Source organism: Panulirus ornatus, chromosome 42, assembly GCF_036320965.1.
Source record: "Panulirus ornatus isolate Po-2019 chromosome 42, ASM3632096v1, whole genome shotgun sequence".
Taxonomy (NCBI): Eukaryota; Metazoa; Arthropoda; class Malacostraca; order Decapoda; family Palinuridae; genus Panulirus; species Panulirus ornatus.
The window spans coordinates 197,872-218,362 of NC_092265.1; the positions used below are offsets into that span (position 1 = coordinate 197,872).

Below are 20,491 nucleotides of genomic sequence, written 5' to 3' on the forward strand. Positions count from 1 at the left end.
CTGAGCTGGAAACTATACGATTTGTAAATTTGTTCAGTTCCATGACAACATCCTTGGTTACAAAATTTAAAACTCACAAGGAGAAAATTACCTCCACTGACTTTGGTTTAGTGTCATTGGGAATATGCATGTCCATCCATGATGGTAATTTGGGTGAGTAGTTTGTCCGTGAAAACAAATTATTAAAACAAACTGAAATGAACTGCCTATGAACTAACAGTCATCCCGTAATCACCTTAGATATTGCCCGGTGATGTTTATCCGGAACATTGCCAACCCAATTTCACTTGTGGTATTGCCGGCCCATACTCATCCGGAATATTGCCAGAAGGTACTTACCAGGAATATTACCAGCCCATATTCATCTAAGATATTTCCCATCCATATTTACCTGGGATATTGCCAGCCCTAATTCGCTAGGGATAATGCCAGCCCTAATTCGCCTTCACCCTCTCAATCAATACTCTCCCATATAATTTACCAGGAATACTCAACAAACTTATACCTCTGTAATTTGAGCACTCACTCTTATCCCCTTTGCCTTTGTACAATGGCACTATGCACGCATTCCGCCAATCCTCAGGCACCTCACCATGAGTCATACATACATTAAATAACCTTACCAACCAGTCAACAATACAGTCACCCCCTTTTTTAATAAATTCCACTGCAATACCATCCAAACCCGCTGCCTTCCCGGCTTTCATCTTCCGCAAAGCTTTCACTACCTCTTCTCTGTTTACCAAATCATTTTCCCTAACCCTCTCACTTTGCACACCACCTCGACCAAAACACCCTATATCTGCCACTCTATCATCAAACACATTCAACAAACCTTCAAAATACTCACTCCATCTTCTCACATCACCACTACTTGTTATCACCTCCCCACTTGCGCCCTTCACCGAAGTTCCCATTTGCTCCCTTGTCTTACGCACTTTATTTACCTCCTTCCAGAACATCTTTTTATTCTCCCTAAAATTTACTCTCTCACCCCAACTCTCATTTGCCCTTTTTTTCACCTCTTGCACCTTTCTCTTGACCTCCTGTCTCTTTCTTTTATACATCTCCCACTCAACTGCATTTTTTCCCTGCAAAAATCGTCCAAATGCCTCTCTCTTCTCTTTCACTAATACTCTTACTTCTTCATCCCACCACTCACTACCCTTTCTAATCAACCCACCTCCCACTCTTCTCATGCCACAAGCATCTTTTGCGCAATCCATAACTGATTCCCTAAATACATCCCATTCCTCCCCCACTCCCCTTACTTCCATTGTTCTCACCTTTTTCCATTCTGTACTCAGTCTCTCCTGGTACTTCCTCACACAGGTCTCCTTCTCAAGCTCACTTACTCTCACCACCCTCTTCACCCCAACATTCACTCTTCTTTTCTGAAAACCCATACAAATCTTCACCTTAGCCTCCACAAGATAATGATCAGACATCCCTCCAGTTGCACCTCTCAGCACATTAACATCCAAAAGTCTCTCTTTCGCACGTCTGTCAATTAACACGTAATCCAATAACGCTCTCTGGCCATCTCTCCTACTTACATAAGTATACTTATGTATATCTCGCTTTTTAAACCAGGTATTCCCAATCATCAGTCCTTTTTCAGCACATAAATCTACAAGCTCTTCACCATTTCCATTTACAACACTGAACACTCCATGTATACCAATTATTCCCTCAACTGCCACATTACTCACCTTTGCATTCAAATCACCCATCACTATGACCCGGTCTCGTGCATCAAAACCACTAACACACTCATTCAGCTGCTCCCAAAACACTTGCCTCTCTTGATCTTTCTTCTCATGCCCAGGTGCATATGCACCAATAATCACCCACCTCTCTCCATCAACTTTCAGTTTTACCCATATTAATCGAGAATTTACTTTCTTACACTCTATCACATACTCCCACAACTCCTGTTTCAGGAGTATTGCTACTCCTTCCCTTGCTCTTGTCCTCTCACTAACCCCTGACTTTACTCCCCAAACATTCCCAAACCACTCTTCCCCTTTACCCTTGAGCTTCGTTTCACTCAGAGCCAAAACATCCAGGTTCCTTTCCTCAAACATACTACCTATCTATCCTTTTTTCACATCTTGGTTACATCCACACACATTTAGGCACCCCACTCTGAGCCTTCGAGGATATATATATACATATATATATATATATATATATATATATATATATATATATATATATATATATATTATATTATATTTTGCTTTGTCGCTGTCTCCCGGGTTTGCGAGGTAGCGCAAGGAAACAGACGAAAGAAATGGCCCAACCCACCCCCATACACATGTATATACATACACGTCCACACACGCAAATATACATACCTATACATCTCAATGTACACATATATATACACACACAGACATATACATATATGCACATGTACATAATTCATAGTCTGCCTTTATTCATTCCCATCGCTACCTCGCCACACATGGAATAACATCCCCCTCTCCCCTCATGTGTGCGAGGTAGCGCTAGGAAAAGACAACAGAGGCCCCATTCGTTCACACTGTCTCTAACTGTCATCTAATAATGCCCGAAACCACAGCTCCCTTTCCACATCCAGGCCCTACAGAACTTTCCATGGTTTACCCCAGACGCTTTACATGCCCTGATTCAATCCATTGACAGCACGTCGACCCCGGTATACCACATCGATCCAATTCACTCTACTCCTTGCCCGCCTTTCACCCTCCTGCATGTTCAGGCCCCGATCTCTCAAAATCTTTTTCACTCCATCTTTCCGCCTCCAATTTGGTCTCCCACTTCTCCCACTTTTGGAGAGGGGGTAGACAATTAGATAATGAATCATCCAAAGATGAGTAAGTAGGACAATGAGGTACCAAAAAGAGCAGCTTTATCAGTGGGAAAGTTAGCAATAAATCGATTAGGTCGGAAGGAGGAAAGGTTATAGAGGTCGGGTTTTCGTTAAGGACCAAAAAGATTTGTCATTAGAAGTTAAGTCTGTACACTTCCACTTCATTAAGATTTAGGTTTGTCCCAGCGTTATATTCACTGTATATGTAAAAAGTGCTATCACATCTCTGATCAGATATATGTTTTATTTTGATTTTCTCAGAAAATATGAGTACCAGACTTACGCTAAAGGTAATAGCGTTTGGAAATAATAACAACAGAATGATACAAGACAAAATGTGTTAATTCTTATTAATATTGCAAAGGAAAATTTTCAGATGGGAATAATATCAAGGAAATTTAATTCTGGCCCAACTTATATACTGATTCACAGTAACATTATACAGATAATTTTCTGAGATACTGCAATGAGCCATACATACGCTAGGTGATTGCAGAAAAAACTACGAGAAAGCACAGCCTACTCTGGACCTGGACCACCGAAGTAAGCCGTTGTTTCCTGTAGAGTTCTGCCTTTTGTCTCGGGAACCAGCGTTACACAGAAGACAAAGTTAATGGCACAAAAGCTGCCGAAGAGCCAGTACACACCATAGTCGCCGAGTGCATCCTGGCAAAATTAAATTTGGACTTTAGAGATGCAGCAATCAGAGCTTATCTTGATGACCTCATTTTTCATACAAATAAGCCTTTTTGTGACCATCAACACCAATGGTACCAATACTTGAGGTGAAAAGTTTTATTACAATACTAACCTAGCCGATCTTTCCCCTAACCTGAAATTCTAGCCTACTGTGTGCTACACCATATCACAGACATCATATTTCGTTACACTAGAAATGGGTCCAGCATATCAGAATACATGGTAAAGTGAGTGCAAAATGTCCGTAAAAGATTGTCTTATCTTACTATAATGTGTTAATTCAATTACTTCACGTGACAACGGAATCACAACTGTATGACCAACATAAAATATAATATCAAAGGAACATATATCATGACAGCCACATAAAGGCCATATCTATTATTGGCAGTGAGGGATGTCAGCAAGTTTATCACCTCCCTAGTCAGTCTCTCAGCCATAGTGAAAAAGAAGGATGTCAACAGTGTTGACTCAACACGTACCTCACTCCTTACTAAGTCTGTTAACCACATTGAGGGAAGTAATTGGAAAGTGTCAACATGTTATTTGAGACTTTCCACAGATATGATTTACTTTCCTGTGAGACATATCTGATGAATCATTGTGTTACATGTCTTGGAAGATTATATGGCAAATGGCATTATAGTACAAACTTGCATTTTCTAAAGTTAAGCTGCTAGAAGCGGTGAAAAGTTTTTATCAAGGATGGAAGGCATGTATACGAGTAGGAAGAGAGAAAAGTGATTGGTTCCCAGTGAATGTCGGTTTGCGGCAGGTGTGCGTGATGTCTCCATGACTGTTTAATTTGTTTATTGATGGGGTTATTAGGAAGGTGAATGCAAGAGTTTTGGAGAGAGGGGAAAGTAAGCAGTCTGTTGTGGATGAGAGAGCTTGGGAAGTGAGTCAGTTGTTGTTCGCTGATGATACAGCGCTGGTGGCTGATTCAAGTGAGAAACTGCAGAAGTTGGTGACTGAGTTTGGTAAAGTGTGTGAAAGAAGAAAGCTGAGAATAAATGTGAATAAGAGCAAGGTTATTAAGTTCAGTAGGGTTGAGGGACAAGTAAATTGGCAGGCAAGTTTGAATGGAGAAAAACTTGAGGAAGTGAAGTGTTTTAGATATCTGGGAGTGGATTTAGCAGCGGATGGAACCATGGAAGCGGAAGTGTCACAGAGTGGGGAGGGGGCGAAGGTTCTGGGAGCGTTGAAGAATATGTGGAAGTCGAGAACATTATCTCGGAGAGCAAAAATGGGTACATTTGAAGGAATAGTAGTTCCAACAATGTTATATGGTTGCGAGGCATGGGCTATAGACAAGGTTGTGCGGAGGAGGGTCGATGTGTTGGAAATGAAATGTTTGAGGACAATATGTTGTGTGAGGTGATTTGATCGAGTAAGTAATGAGAGGGTAAGAGAGATGTGTGGTAATAAAAAGAGTGTGGTCGAGAGAGCAGAGGAGGGTGTATTAAACTGGTTTGGTCACATGGAGAGATCGAGTGAGGAAAAATTGACATCCATTCTCTCTCTCTCTCTCTCTCTCTACATATATAGCGTTAATGGGATGGCCGTGATTAGAGCCTCAGCTGTCTGTGCCGTCTCAGTTAACATAAACAAATAGTTTGAAGCCACTTTATATTGACACGATAAATCTTATTTACAGTGATTATGATATAGAGGAAGTTAAACTTGGAGGACTCTCACCTTAACAAAGCAAATTAAGTTACCAATATCTCTCATGCTGGAACTAGAATGAAGAAGTGATTCCGTAAGTTGATTTATATTCAGTTTGTTTGTAAGAGATTATAAGTGGGGGAGCATACGTTACACTGACCTTGGGAGATCGACTGTACTATGTACTATTATATCTATCTAATTTGGAATGACAGGTACAGTTTTTGGATATGAATCACATTTGAAAAAAGCTCTTCCTGTTGTGAGGTACTGAAAAGGTTGATAACACACACACACACACACACACACACACACACAACTGCATCTGGCCATCATAATAGAAGTCTTACCTGCAGTGGCTCAAAGGTGAAGGTGATGATGAAAACACAAGTCCAGTTGATTGTAGTGGCTATGCTACCGGCAACTTCCTTAACGCTGGGGTAGAACAGTTCACCTTGGATAGAAATGAAAATGTTCAGAAAAGGAGAACATCTAAATATGTGATATTTGCAACTTATGATCCATTCATTTCCTTTGTGATAAAAAGATATACTGATGCAGAGATTTTGAAATACCTTGACGGTAGTTGTATGTAATGTAGACTTTATGGTATTGATACACACTATACCTTTGGTGATACAAGGTACTGACTGACCACAGTATGACTATATTCGTAACGATTACCGCATCTAGTGACAGTATCATTCAATAGCCTCTGGTTCTTTTATAATGTGTAAGAAGGGACGTGAGGGAGTGTTGGAAGAGACATGAGGAAGTGTAGGGAGGAACGTGAGGAAGTGTACGGAAGGACGTGAGGAAATATACGGAAGGGTGTGAGGAAGTGTAGGCAGGGACGTGAGGAAGCGTAAGCAGGGACGTGAGGAAGTGTAGGCAGGGACGTGAGGAAGTGTAAGAAGGTACGCGAGGAAGTGTACGGAGGGACGTGTGGAAGTGTAGGAAGGGACGTGTGGAAGTGCACGGAGGGACATTGGGAAATATACGGAGAAACGTGAGGAAGTGGTGGGAGGACGTGAGGAATCATACTGGGGATGTAGTACAATCTAGGGAGAAGCGTGAAAAAGTGTTGGGATGGACATGAGGAAGCATATTTAAGGAAATGAGGAAGTGTTGGGAGTGACATGAAGAAGTGTAGTGAGGGACGTCAGGAAGTGTAGAGAAGGACGTGAGAAAGTGTAAAGAGGGACGGGAGGAAGTATGAGGAGGGACAGGAGGAAATGTAAGAAGGGACGGGAGGAAGTGTAAGAAGGGACGGGAGGAAGTGTATGGAGTGTAGAGAGGGATGTGAGGAAGTATATATAGGGGTACATGAGAAAGTGTTGTGGCCTGTGGCCTGTCATACTGAACCATCATGAACCAAGGGATGGGACTGTTGTGGCCAGGCTTACTCACCCATCATGAGCCAAGGGATGGGACCGTAACCGATGGAGAATGCGGAGATGAAGACCATGAGGGATGTTAGCGGCAGCCAGCCCAGGTAAGACGCAGCCCACTCTTGGTCCTGAGATTTCTCGAAGAAGAACACGCCTAAGGCCACTGTAAGTTAGGACAGGTAGGATTAACGTGGTAATTAAAGATAGCCTTAAGTTTAAGGAAGTGGTGGAGGATGATCTTTTTTATATTGGAGGCTCCTGTCACGGACAAAAATCCACATCAAGGCCGGGCCTTACTTAAAATACAGAGAAGGTTTTGAAAGGAAAAAAGAAGAGACAATGCAAAATATTTACGAATTTTGGAGGAAATGAAAAACTTGTCTTTTAAAACGTGTCAAGTCATAGTTGTTGGGAAAGACATGAGAAGGTAGAGACCTAAAGCTTCGAGGTGTGGGGAAAGAAGTTGTCAAAACGGCCCACACTTGACTTGCCAATGGCCACATAGTAGTCACGTGACGCAGCAGCTTGCACAGTACTGCGTGGTCAAGCTAGTGGCGGGGGAGCACAAGCAGCTAGGTTTCAGGAGCAAAAACCAAAGGAATACCTGTAGAAGAGGGAAAGTGAACCAACATTGCGGCGTAGGGCTAGAGGGTCGAGTTTGGAAGTTAGCCTGGGACAGTCTATAAGTCAGACAGTTCTCGACTCAGCCCTGTTAAGTAAGGATGCAGAGCTAGAACCATCCCAAATGTGAGAGCAGAACTCTATGCTAGGACGAATCAATCCTTTATATAAATTGAGTAACTGTTCAGAAGGAAAGAAGTTTCGACATCTAAACAGGACACCAGTTTCATAGAGGCAGTTATTCCTATAATGTGGGATTTCCAAGAAAGAGTGGATGTTACAGTTCTAACAAGGATGTTCACTGGGTCAAGAGGTGGGATCACAGGACCGTCAAAGGACAGATGAGAGTTGCTAGGAGCTTTTCATAGAGAAATGAGTAGAAACTGGGTCATGGAGGCATTTAACTTAACTAGATTGCGTCTACCCCACTGATATATGTTTTCCAAGGTTGAGTTTATTGAGGAAGCTGTGTCAAGACGAGATGCAGACAGAATGAGAGAGGAGTAGAATTGAAGGATGCGGATGAATACGGTTTTGAGTCGTCAGCGTATGAGTGCATTCGATTATATGTGGAAGAGAGGAAATCGTTGAAAAAAAAGGAAGTGTAAGGAACAGCACAGAACTTTGAGGGACATCGCTTCTGATGGAGAAAGTAAGAGAGGCCGATTCATCAACAACCACAGAGGTAGATCGGCGGGAAAGGAAGCTAGACATGAAGGAGCAAAGTGAGGGAGGGAAGCCGGAAGAGGGAAGCATAGAGATGAGACCCGGATGCCATAACTCTTCAAGGGTAACTACACATGACTCCCCAAAATCTTTCAGAGAAGATGACTAAACATTAATAAGACAGGGAAGAATATCACCAATGAATCTTGCCTTACGGACGCCATACTGGTGGTCAGAGAGAAGACTGTGAATTTTGAGATGTCTAAGGCTATGAGAGTTGAGGAGGGATTCAAAGACTTTGAAAGTGGTAGATGTCAAAGCAATGGGACGATAGAGGGAGTCAGAACAATCACCCTTCTTAGGGATGGGATGTATTAATGCATGCTTCCAAGGAGAAGGAAAACTTCTGGTTTTTAAACAGAAACGAAACAGACAAGCAAGCACAGGTGCAAATTCAGAGGCACACTCTATCAGTACACGGGGATGGATGGCATCAGGAGCATATGCTCTGCTTGTGTCCAGAGAGAAAAGCGCTTTTCGGACAGTTCGAAAAGAGATCATGGGGATGAGCACAGAATAAGTGAGAAGAGCAACAAGGGTGAAGGAATATTAGAATCATCCAAGGTGGAGTTAAAGGAAAAACGGGAACCAAAGAGAGTTGCTTTGTCTACTGGAGGGACAGCCATAGTACCGTAAGAACGGAAAAGTGAAGGAAAGGTAGAGAGCCAAAAGTTATTAGAGATGCCCTTAGCTAAAGACCAGAAAGACCTATCAGTAGATGATAAGGAGAGATTGTTTCAATTCTTTTGAATAAAGGAAACGCTTTGCCTCACGGATAGCGTGCTTGCAGTGATTACGCGCAGTGATAAAAGCTGAATGGGAGTCAGAAGAAGGAGAGTTTTCCAAGCTCGATATGTCTGATCCCTTGCATGAATGGTCTCATAACAGAAACAGTTCGGACAATACATAATGGGAAGAGTAAATGTAGGAAAGAAGTGAATGGTCGTGTTATTTATGTGTAATCCTTCGAAGAATTGGAATGATCCAGAACAGATATACAGTATTTTCTATACTAACATGAGTTTACATGAGTAAGACAGACAACAGGAGGCCTGACCGGCCCACGACTGGGTTGTTTTGAAGAAAAAAAATCTTAACTTGACAGGATGTATTTCCGTTCAGTAGTTTTTTAAGCCATCACCAACTCCCCGCTACAACATATTAGCCTTCCATTGACCCCATTACCGCTGTCGTTTACACAGTTTATTTCTATCGTTTTTCCCAGTTTACCTGAATTTCTAAAGTATCTGTGTAAACGACAAATATTTATAGTCATAGCATTCACTACGTCTGACGGTAACTCATTCAACTGCTCCACACACCTATGGGAAAAGAAGCTTTTACCCACGTCCGTACTACATCTTTTAGCTTTGAGTTTGATTCCATTTGTCCTGGTAATCTTATTCTTTTGTATTTCGAAAAGATGTCCGTGATTTTCGTTATCGAACTTGTTCAGAATTTAGAACACTTAAAGTCGCATCGAAGTAAACGTTTTTTAAGGGATAAGGGATCCAATCGCTTTAGTCACTCTTCGTATGCCAAATTTCTAAGGGATGAGATCAATTTTGTTGCGCGTCTTTGTACTTACTCTAATTTTTCCTGTGTTTTTTAATAGTTTGGGACCAAAACTGGACTGAATATTCAAGGTGTGGTCTTACTAGAGAATCATAAAGTGTGAGAATTGTTTCTGGTGTCTTGTAATCTATGTTCTTGGCAATGAAACCTAACATTTGGTTGCCTTTTTTACATGCTGCTTGACACTGTTTAGTGTACTTTAGATTGTTGCTAATGACAACTCCAAGGTCCTTTATTTCATTTTCTTTAGTTAGAGAGGTTCTGAATAGTTTGTAGTCGTAACATATATTCTTATCTCCAAAGTGCATAACTTTACACTTGTCTACATTAAACTTCATTTGCCATCTATCTGACCACTCTACTAATAAGTTGAGATCTTTGAATCACTTCACAGTCCCGCCTCTTTACAGTTCTACCTCCTAGTTTAATATTGTCAGCAAATTTGGAGATCTTAGATATGAAACCGAGTTCTAGGTCATTAATGTATATTGTGAAAAGCACACAAGGATGAGAGGGACTGATACAATAGCATGGATAATGAGAATATTATAGATTATGCACCAACTGAAACTGATTATGCGCTGTTCGAGTATGATTAAGTAGTAAATGGAGACAAAAGAACACAGCTGAGACAAGACACAGAGAGGAGTTATGATCGTGGAAACTATACAAACCTCTACAATTTCACTAATGTCGTAGATTACGAAAACGGAGTTCAGTAACCATGAACCATTGATTTGTGCTCAGAGTTTATACCAAATTTTCAGTGAAGTAGTAGAAATATGGGTACCTCAAACCTCATATGCAGAGGGTATGATAAAAAAGAAGAAAGAATAGTTTACAAGATGATGTTAACAAGCAAAGGAACATCGAGTTGGCACTGGCGAAGATATAGACGACACTCCAGCTAGCCAGTAATTGCAAGATATAAGAAAGCAAGAAATGAGTGTAGCAAAATAAGGAGGAGGAACAAAGAAACCTTGAAAAGAATATTGTGGACGAAGCAGGAGAACATCCAAAACTTTTCTACAAATTTATCAGATGTGAGCTATCGGTTAAGGAGCAGCTAATCAGGATTACGTATTCACAAGCATGAATCATTGAGGGTGATGTAAGGATATGTGAGGAACCGAATAACATGTTCAAAAATGTTTTCACAGCATAAGACGCTATAACCCCAACATCAGTGAAACGAAATGGGGAGGAGGTCTTGGACATCAGTGAGACTCCTAAAAAAAGATAGAATACTAAAAGGTCATGTTCTTGATGAAATGTAACCATGTGTGCTATTTAAGATGACACTAGAAAGCGGCAAAGTGCCAAAGAAAAAGAAAAGGGTAACGTTATATCAATCAGAAAGGAGACCGGAAACAGGCTCTCAACTATAGTACGATCTCACGAACGAATGTGGTGTGTAAACTTCAAAGATTAGTAAGAAAACAAGTGAATGACTTTCTACAGAGGAGAAACTGCTTAAGTGAGAGAGTGCAAGATTTTAGGGAAAGGAGGTCATGTGTAACATACTCCTCAGAGATCTACAAGAGAGTGAGCTTAGTCCTAGACAAAGGGAAGGTTGGGTGCATTTGATGCTATTGCACGAGAGGATGATTAAGAGCCTACATCACCAGGAAGGAGTAAGGGGGGAAACTCCTTTGATGGATAGCAATTTATCTCAGTGTAAGTACAGAGGCCACAAGTTGGAGGAGCTTTCTGCAAATGGGTCGAGGTGACTAGCGGAGTGCCACAAGGTTCTCTTCTGGGACCAGTATTCCTCTTGAAATATGTAAATGACTTGCGTGAAGTGATGGACTTTTACCCGACTATGTTTGTAGGTGATGCAAAAGTCTTGAGAGAAATGAAAAGCGAGGAGGATTCCATTTGGTTACAAAGAGACATAAACAGACTCCAAATTTGGTCTGATACTAGGGTGATGAAAGTTAACCCGGGCAAATGTAAGGTAAGGACGATGGATCAGAGTGAAAGAAGGCCTTGCTATGATGATTATTATCTAGCAGAAAATGAGGTTTAGAATTCTGCGTATGAGAAGGTGACATCGTACCTGACCTGTTTTCAGAGTCTCAGAGAAGCAGAGTAGATGAATAGAAAACTGTCATCTGGCAATTTTTAGAATAGCTTTCAAGCGTCTGGGTATGGTAATGTTTAGCAAGCTGCTCATACCCGTAGTACATGAGGACAAAACTATACAGTGAATCTCATGTTGGGTCACTGCACTTAAAAAAGAATAAGGGGCTAAAAGATAAGGTCCAGAAGGCAACAAAGATGATAACAGAATATAGATACCTGAGCTACAGGGAAAGGCTAGTGACTTTAATTTACACACCTTAGAACAGAAAACAGTGAGGGGGTGACCTGATCACAATCTTTCAGTTCTTAAACCATATCAACTCCGTGTACAGTGAACAATTCTTCGAGAGGATAGACCAGCCAGAGGAAATAACATGAAATAAAGTAAGAAACTTGTTCAAGAAGATGTACAGATGTACTTTCACAGTACATATGAGAGTGGTAGATGAACACAGTTAGATGATACTAGGACATGGTTAATCCAGACAACATACAAAAATCTGAGAAGTTGTATGAAAGTAGAAAATGGTCAAGAGTGGGGCCCCAGAAGTGTAAAACTCCCTCCCTGTACAAAACAAATAGGAAAAACGCGTACCACATCCTCATGTACGATGCCCCACACATGGGAATAGCACCAAACCCTCGGATAAGGCACCACAAACATTGGTAAAGTATCCGACACATTGGAATGGTATCATAAACACACACACACAAACAAACACACACATACATGGGCAAGACATGACAATATGAAAGAAATGTACCATGTACAAATATATGTGACGTGTATGGGTGTAGTTTTGGCTGTGTAGCTAGAGATAGACGAGACGTAAAGCAGACATGAAGTGCATCATTATCTTTTTCGTAAGGTAATACTTCTACACATACACATGGAAGAGTTATAATACTTACTGATGGATACTGACATAACTCCAGAAGAAAGGGAGAGGAGGAACTTCCTGCCAATTCGATCTATCAGGAAGGCGGAAGCTGCTGTGGCCAAGACCTGAACGATGCCCACAATAATAGTGCTAACGTCCTCTGACATGTTGATTCCAGAGTCCTGCACAGATGATCCTCACGTTATTTACTCTCCTAACCAGCCATACCTAGCTCTAGCTTTAATCCTGACCAGCCATACCTAGCTCTAACTTTAATCCTGACCAGCCATACCTAGCTCTAGCTTTAATCCTGACCAGCCATACCTAGCTCTAGCTCTAATCCTGGCCAGCCATACCTAGCTCTAACTTTAATCCTGACCAGCCATACCTAGCTCTAGCTTTAATCCTGACCAGCCATACCTAGCTCTAGCTCTAATCCTGACCAGCCATACCTAGCTCTAGCTTTAATCCTGGCCAGCCATACCTAGCTCTAGCTCTAATCCTGGCCAGCCATACCTAGCTCTAGCTCTAATCCTGGCCAGCCATACCTAGCTCTAGCTTTAATCCTGGCCAGCCATACCTAGCTCTAACTTTAATCCTGGACAGCTACACCTAGCTCTAACCTTAATTATGGCCAGCTAAATCTAGCCCTAGCCTTAATCCTGCCCAGCCACACTTAGCTCTAGCCTTAATCCTGGCCAGCCACACCTAGCCCTAATTTTCTATCTCGGAAGCCACACCCAGCCTTAGCCTTAATCCTCTCCAGCCACACATAGCCTTAGCCTTAATTCTTGCTGGCGACACCTAGCACTAACCTTAATCCTCAAATGGCACACTCACAGCCCTAGCCTTCCTCGTCGCTAGCCACACATAGCCTTAGTCTTCATCCTTGCCAGCCACACATACTCCTAGCCTTTCTGACCCTAGCCACACCTAGCCTTAACTTTAATCCTCGCTAGCCACACATAGCCCAGGCTTTGATCCACGCCAGTCACACCTATCCCTAGCCTTAGATTTCGCCAGCCATACCTTTGGTAGCCACACAAAGCCCTAGCCTTAACCCTCGTCAGCCATGCCTCTCTCTAGCATTAATCTTCTCCAGCTACATTTATCCTCATCCATACCTAACCCTACCTAGCCTTTTTCCTCACCAGCAACATCTGTCCCTAGCCTTAAACCTCGCCAACTACACCGATCCCTAGTCTTAACACTGGCCATCCACAGTCATCCCCAACCTTAATCCTCACCGGTTACATACAGACCTAGCCTTAATCCTTGTCAGCCACACCTAGCTTTAGCCTTGATCCTCACCAGCCACACCTAGCTTTAGCCTTAATCCTTGTCAGCCACACCTAGCTTTAGCCTTGATCCTCGCCAGCCACAGCTAGCCTTAGCCTTAATCCTTGCCAGCCATCTCTATCCCCAGTCTTAATCCTCACTAGACACATTTAGCCCTAGCCTTAATCCTATGTGTATGTGTGGGGTGTTTGGCGGGAGGTGTACTTGGGTTTGCGTGGGGAGTATAGCTCGACCAGTGTGTATGTATGGGGTGTGGTGGGGGTATTGCTTGACCTGTGTCTATGAGTGGGTTGTGTGGCAGGTGTATGGCTTGATATGTGTGTGTGTGTGTGTGTGTGTGTGTGTGTGTGTGTGCGTGTGGTGGGAGTATAGTTTGACCTGTGTGTATGTGTGGGGGTGTGTGATGGGAGTATAGTTTGACCTGTGTGTATGTGTGGGGGTGTGTGATGGGAGTATAGTTTGACCTGTGTGTATGTATGGGGTGTGTGGCGGAGGTATTGCTTGACCTGTGTGTATGTATGGGTGTGTGTGGTGGGCGTATAGCTTGACCTGTGTGTATGTGTGGGGGTGTGTGGTGGGAGTGTAGCTTGACCTGTGTGTATGTGTGGTTTGTGTGGCGGGGTATATCCTGATCTGTGTGTCTGTGTAGGGTATGTGGTGGGGTTAGCTTGACCTCTGTGTATGTGTGGGGTATGTGGCGGGATAAAAGCTGACCTGTTTTGCGGGGTGTAGGGTGGGTGTATAGTTTGACCTGTTTTTATGTGTGGGTTGTGTGGCGGGGTATGACCTGATCTGTGTATGTTTAGGGAGTGTGGTGGGGTATTGCTTGACCTGCATGTATGTGTGGGTTGTGTGGCGGGGTATAACCTGGTCTGTGTGTATGTGTAGGGAGTGTGGTGGGGTATAGCTTCACCTGTGTCTCTGTGGTGGGATGTGTGGTGTAGGTATAGTATGACCTGTGTGTTTTTGTCGGTAGTTTGACTGGGGTGTAGGTTGACCTGTGATTATGTGTGGTTGAACTGACCTTGAAGATGATAATGATGTTGTAGATAACAGCATTGACGCCGGCCAGCTGCTGGAAGATCATCAACGCAAGAGTTATCAGGAGCGGCTTGAGGATGTAGGGCGTTGTCAGGTCCCACAGTGACACCTTCGCTTTGCACGACTCCTCCAGAAACAGCTTCAGCTCCGCCATCTCTTTGTCAATGTTGTATGTCTGTCCTGTTGGAGGCATACGAGGAGGGATTAGACCCTGTCCGTGGGAGGCACAGGAGGAGGATTAGGACCCTGTCTGTGGGAGCCACAGGAAAAGAGTTTGGGACTTTCCTGAGGAAGGCACAGGGGAAGGCTTAGGACATGTGTGTAGAAAGCATAGGGAGATGGTTTAAGACTTTCCTAATGGTGTACAGGAGGGGGGTTAAGACTTAACTGTGGGAGGCACTGAGAGTGGAATTGGGACTTGTCTGTGAGAGGTACGGGAGGAGGGTTAGGACTTGTCTGTAGGAGGCACATGAGGAGATGATCCTGTCAATTTCTTTTGGTTGAAACATTTACTTGGGATTCGATGCCACCGTTTCCTGGTGGAAAGTATCTACATTGGAATGGAAGGCCGACCGACTGTTACAATTTGATTGGGTTACATTGATTATAGTGAAATACTGTGATGTTATGGTTGTTATGGTGTTGAATATGGTGACACTATGATAGTTATCGTCAGAATATGGTGACACTATGGTAGTTATCGTCAGAATATGGTGACACTATGGTAGTTATCGTCAGAATATGGTGACACTATGGTAGTTATCGTCAGAATATGGTGACACTATGGTAGTTATCGTCAGAATATGGTGACACTATGGTAGTTATATCATAGACATATTATGGTGACATATTACAGGTTTTTTCTTTCTATTTCGGAAGCTCCAGTCATGGACAAAAGCCCACAAGAACGAGTCTCCATTCAAATATATTGAGCATCATGAAACAGAAAAAGAAGACACTCAAAAATATCTATGAATTTTGGAGGAAGTGAAAAATGTCTTAAAATAACCTAGGTTATAGTTATTGGGAAAGACAAGAGAAGGTACAGAGTTCCAAAGCTTCAAGATGTAGGGAAAGAAACAAATTATAGAGACGACCCTTCCTCGAGTTACCGACGGCTACGTGTGACACAGCAGCTTGCCAAGTATTGCCTCGTTTAGTGGGGGTGGCGGGGGTACACAAGCAACCAGCCTTCGATAGCAAACACCAAATTGATATCTATAGACGAAGGAAAGTGAACCAACATTGCGGCGTATGGCAATAGGTTCCACGTTTGGAAATTGACCTTGGGGAGTTTATACGTCGAACCGCTTTCCAGATGTGGGAGTAGTACACCATGTAAGGACGAATAATCCTTTGTGTCAACAGAGCCACTGTTCTGAAGAAAAGAAATTTCGACATTAGAACAGGACTTCCAGTTTCTTAGAAGCAGACTTAGCTATTTTCGAACTGTGGGGTTTCAAAGAAAAAGTGGTTGCTAAGTAATATGAAATATGTCATTGAGTCAAGAGGTAGAATTAGAGAAGTGTCAAAGGAGAGACGAGAGTTAGAGATATCCTGTCCAAGTCTGAGTTTATTGAGGGATTAGTGTAGTTACGAGATGCACATCGTATGAGGGAAGAAGGAGCAGAGTTGAAGGATGTGGAGTGTTGAGTCAGCATCGTATGAGTGTACTTGGTGATTTGCGGAGAAGAAATCTTATAAAAAGGGGAAAAAGCGTTGCGGACAGGACAGAGCCTTGAGAACCACCGATGTTGTTGGAAAAAGGGAAGGGGGCAGGCTGATTCAATAACAGCCACAGTGATAGATCAGGCAAAGAGTTGGCTGGATATGACGGAAAAAAGTGAAAGATTGAAGTCATTATAGGGAGCTTAGAAATGAGACCCCGATGCCACACCTTGTCAAAAGCTTTGGATATGTCAAGGGCAACTAAATAGGATTCTCCAAAATCTTTCAAGGATGATGACTAGACATTAGTAAGATAGGAAAGAATATCATCAGTGGATCTTGCCTTACGGAACCCATACTAGTGATCAGAGAGAAGACTGAGATTCAAAATGTCAAGAATATGGAGGTTGAAGAGGGAACGATGTGGTATATGGGGATCGACGTGCTGTCAATGCATTGAAACAGGGCATTTGAAACGTGTGGGGTAAACCATGGAAAGGTCTGTGGGGCCTGAATATATATATATATATATATATATATATATATATATATATATATATATATATATTTATTTATTTATTTATTTATTTATCTATTTATCAAAATTTGTCGCTGTTTCCCGCGTTAGCGAGGTAGCGCAAGGAAACAGACGAAAGAATGGCCCAACTCACTCACATACACATGTATATACATACACGTCGACACAGGCACATATACATACCTATACATCTCCACGTATACATATATATATATATATATATACACACACAGACATAAACATATACAGACATGTACATAATTCATACTGTCTGCCCTTATTCATTCTCGTCGCCACCCCGCAACACATGAAATGACAACCCCCTTCCCCCGCATGTGCGTGAGGTAGCGCTAGGAAACGACAACAAAGGCCACATTCGTTCACACTTAATCTCTAGCTGTCATGTAATAATGCACCGAAACCACAGCTCCCTTTCCACATCCAGGCCCCACAAAACTTTCCATGGTTTACCCCATACGCTTCACATGCCCTGGTTCAATCCATTGGCAGTACGTCGACCCCGGTACACCACATCGTTCCAATTCACTCTATTCCTTGCACGCCTTTCACCCTCCTGCATGTTCAGGCCCCGATCACTCAAAATCTTTTTCACTCCATCTTTCCACCTCCAATTTGGTCTCCCACTTCTCGTTCCCTCCACTTCTGACACACATATCCTCTTGGTCAAACTTTCCTCACTCATGCTCTCTATGTGACCAAACCACTTCAAAACACCCTCTTCTGCTCTCTCAACCACACTCTTTTTATTTCCACACATCTCTCTTACCCTTTCATTACTTACTCGATCAAACCACCTAACACTATCCTCAAACATCTCATTTCCAGCATACCCACCCTCCTCCGCTCAACTCTATCTATAGCCCACGCCTCGCAAACATATAATATTGTTGGAATTACCATTCCTTCAAACATATCCATTTTTGCTTTCCAAGATAACGTTCTCGACTTCCTCACATTTCTCAACGCTCCCAGAACTTTCGCCTCCTCCCCCACCCTATGATTCACTTCCGCTTCCATGGTTCCATCCGCAGCCAAATCCACTCCCAGACATCTAAAACACTTCGCTTCCTCTAGTTTTTCTCCATTCAAACTTATCTCCCAATTTACTTGTCCCTCAACCCTACTGAACCTAATAACCTTGCTCTTATTCACATTTATTCTAAGCTTTCTTCTTTATCACACTTTACCAACCTCAGTCAACAGCTTCTGCAGTTTCTCACATGAATCAGCCAACAGCGGTGTACCATCAGCGAACAACAACTGACTTACTTCCCAAGCTCTCTCATCCACAACAAACTGCGTATTTGCCCCTCTTTCCAAAACTCTTGCATTTACCTCCCTAACAACTTCGCCCATAAAAATATTAAACAACCATGGATACATGACGCACCCCTGCCGCAAACCAACATTCATTGAAACCCAATCACTTCACTCTCTTCCTACACGTACACATGCCTTACATCCTCGATAAAATCTTTTCACTGCCTCTAACAACTTGCCTCCCACACCATATATTCTTAATACCTTCCACAGAGCATCTCTATCAACTCTATCATATGCCTTTTCCAGATCCATAAATGCTACATATAAATCCATTTGCTTTTCTAAGTATTTCTCACATACATTCTTCAAAGCAAACACCTGATCCACGTATCCTCTACCACTTCTGAAACCACACTGCTCTTCCCCAATCTGATGCTCTGTACATGTCTTCACCCTCTCAATCAATACCCTCCCATATGATTTCCCAGGAATACTCAACAACCTTATACTTCTGTAATTTAAGCCCTCACTTTTATCCCCTATGCCTTTGTACAATGGCACTATGCAAGCATATATATATATATATATATATATATATATATATATTCTGCTTTGTCGCTGTCTCCCGCGTTTGCGAGGTAGCGCAAGGAAACAGACGAAAGAAATGGTCCAACCCACCCCCATACACATGTATATACATACACGTCCACACACGCAAATATACATACCGATACATCTCAATGTACACATATATATATACACACACAGACATATACGTACATACACATGTACATAATTCTTACTGTCTGCCCTTATTTATTCCCATCGCCACCTCGCCACACATGGAATAACATCCCCCTCCCCCCCTCATGTGTGCGAGGTAGCGCTAGGAAAAGACAACAAAGGCCCCATTCGTTCACACTCAGTCTCTAGCTGTCATGAAATAATGCCCGAAACCACAGCTCCCTTTCCACATCCAGGCCCCACACACTTTCCATGGTTTACCCCAGACGCTTCACATGCCCTGATTCAATCCATTGACAGCACGTCGACCCCGGTATAAGACATCGATCCAATTCACTCTATTCCTTGTACGCCTTTCACCCTCCTGCATGTTCAGGCCCCGATCACTCAAAATCTTTTTCACTCCATCTTTCCACCTTCAATTTGGTCTCTCACTTCTCGTTTCCTCCACCTCCGACACATATATCCTCTTGGTCAATCTTTCCTCACTCATTCTCTCCATGTGCCCAAACCATTTCAAAACACCCTCTTCTGCTCTCTCAACCACGCTCTTTTTATTTCCACACATCTCTCTTACCCTTACATTACTTACTCGATCAAACCACCTCACACCACATATTGTCCTCAAACATCTCATTTCCTCACTTCCCAAGCTCTCTCCTCCACAACAGACTGCATACTTGCCCCTCTTTCCAAAACTCTTGCATTCACCTCCCTAACATCCCCATCCATAAACAAATTAAACAACCATGGAGACATCACACACCCCTGCCGCAAACCTACATTCACTGAGAACCAATCACTTTCCTCTCTTCCTACACGTACACATGCCTTACATCCTCAATAAAAACTTTTCACTGCTTCTAACAACTTTCCTCCCACACCATATATTCTTAAAACCTTCCACAGAGCATCTCTATCAACTCTGTCATATGCCTTCTCCAGATCTATAAATGCTACATACATATCCATTTGTTTTTCTAAGTATTTCTCACATACAATCTTCAAAGCAAACACCTGATCCACACATCCTCTACCACTTCTGAAACCACACTGCTCTTCCCCAATCTGATGCTCTGTACATGCTTTCACCCTCTCAATCAATACCCTCCCATATAATTTACCAGGAATACTCAAAAAACTTATACCTCTGTAATTTGAGCACTCACTCTTATCCCCTTTGCCTTTGTACAGTGGCACTATGCAAGCATTTCGCCAATCCTCAGGCACCTCACCATGAATCATACATACATTAAATAACCTTACCAACCAGTCAACAATACAGTCACCCCCTTTTTTAATAGATTCCACTGCAATACCATCCAAACCTGCTGCTTTGCCGGCTTTCATCTTCCGTAAAGCTTTTACTACCTCTTCTCTATTTACCAAATCATTTTCCCTAACCCTCTCACTT

The 20,491-nt window shown here is 42.6% G+C and overlaps 1 protein-coding gene across 4 annotated transcripts in view; it reads right to left on the bottom strand.

Moving 5' to 3' along the window:
* Nucleotides 1–3,190: 3,190 nt before the first annotated feature.
* LOC139761789 (facilitated trehalose transporter Tret1-like) overlaps nucleotides 3,191–20,491 on the bottom strand; it is a 30,621-nt gene continuing 13,320 nt past the window's right edge. For all 4 annotated transcript variants that reach the window (XM_071686228.1, XM_071686230.1, XM_071686229.1 and 1 more), the window contains 5 exons: nucleotides 14,827–15,023; nucleotides 12,535–12,685; nucleotides 6,635–6,778; nucleotides 5,575–5,678; nucleotides 3,191–3,523 (listed from right to left, as the gene is read on the bottom strand). In XM_071686228.1, the coding sequence (XP_071542329.1) occupies nucleotides 3,377–3,523; nucleotides 5,575–5,678; nucleotides 6,635–6,778; nucleotides 12,535–12,685; nucleotides 14,827–15,023 (743 nt within the window). In that variant the 3' untranslated portion in view covers nucleotides 3,191–3,376. The remainder of the gene's footprint in view (nucleotides 3,524–5,574; nucleotides 5,679–6,634; nucleotides 6,779–12,534; nucleotides 12,686–14,826; nucleotides 15,024–20,491) is intronic.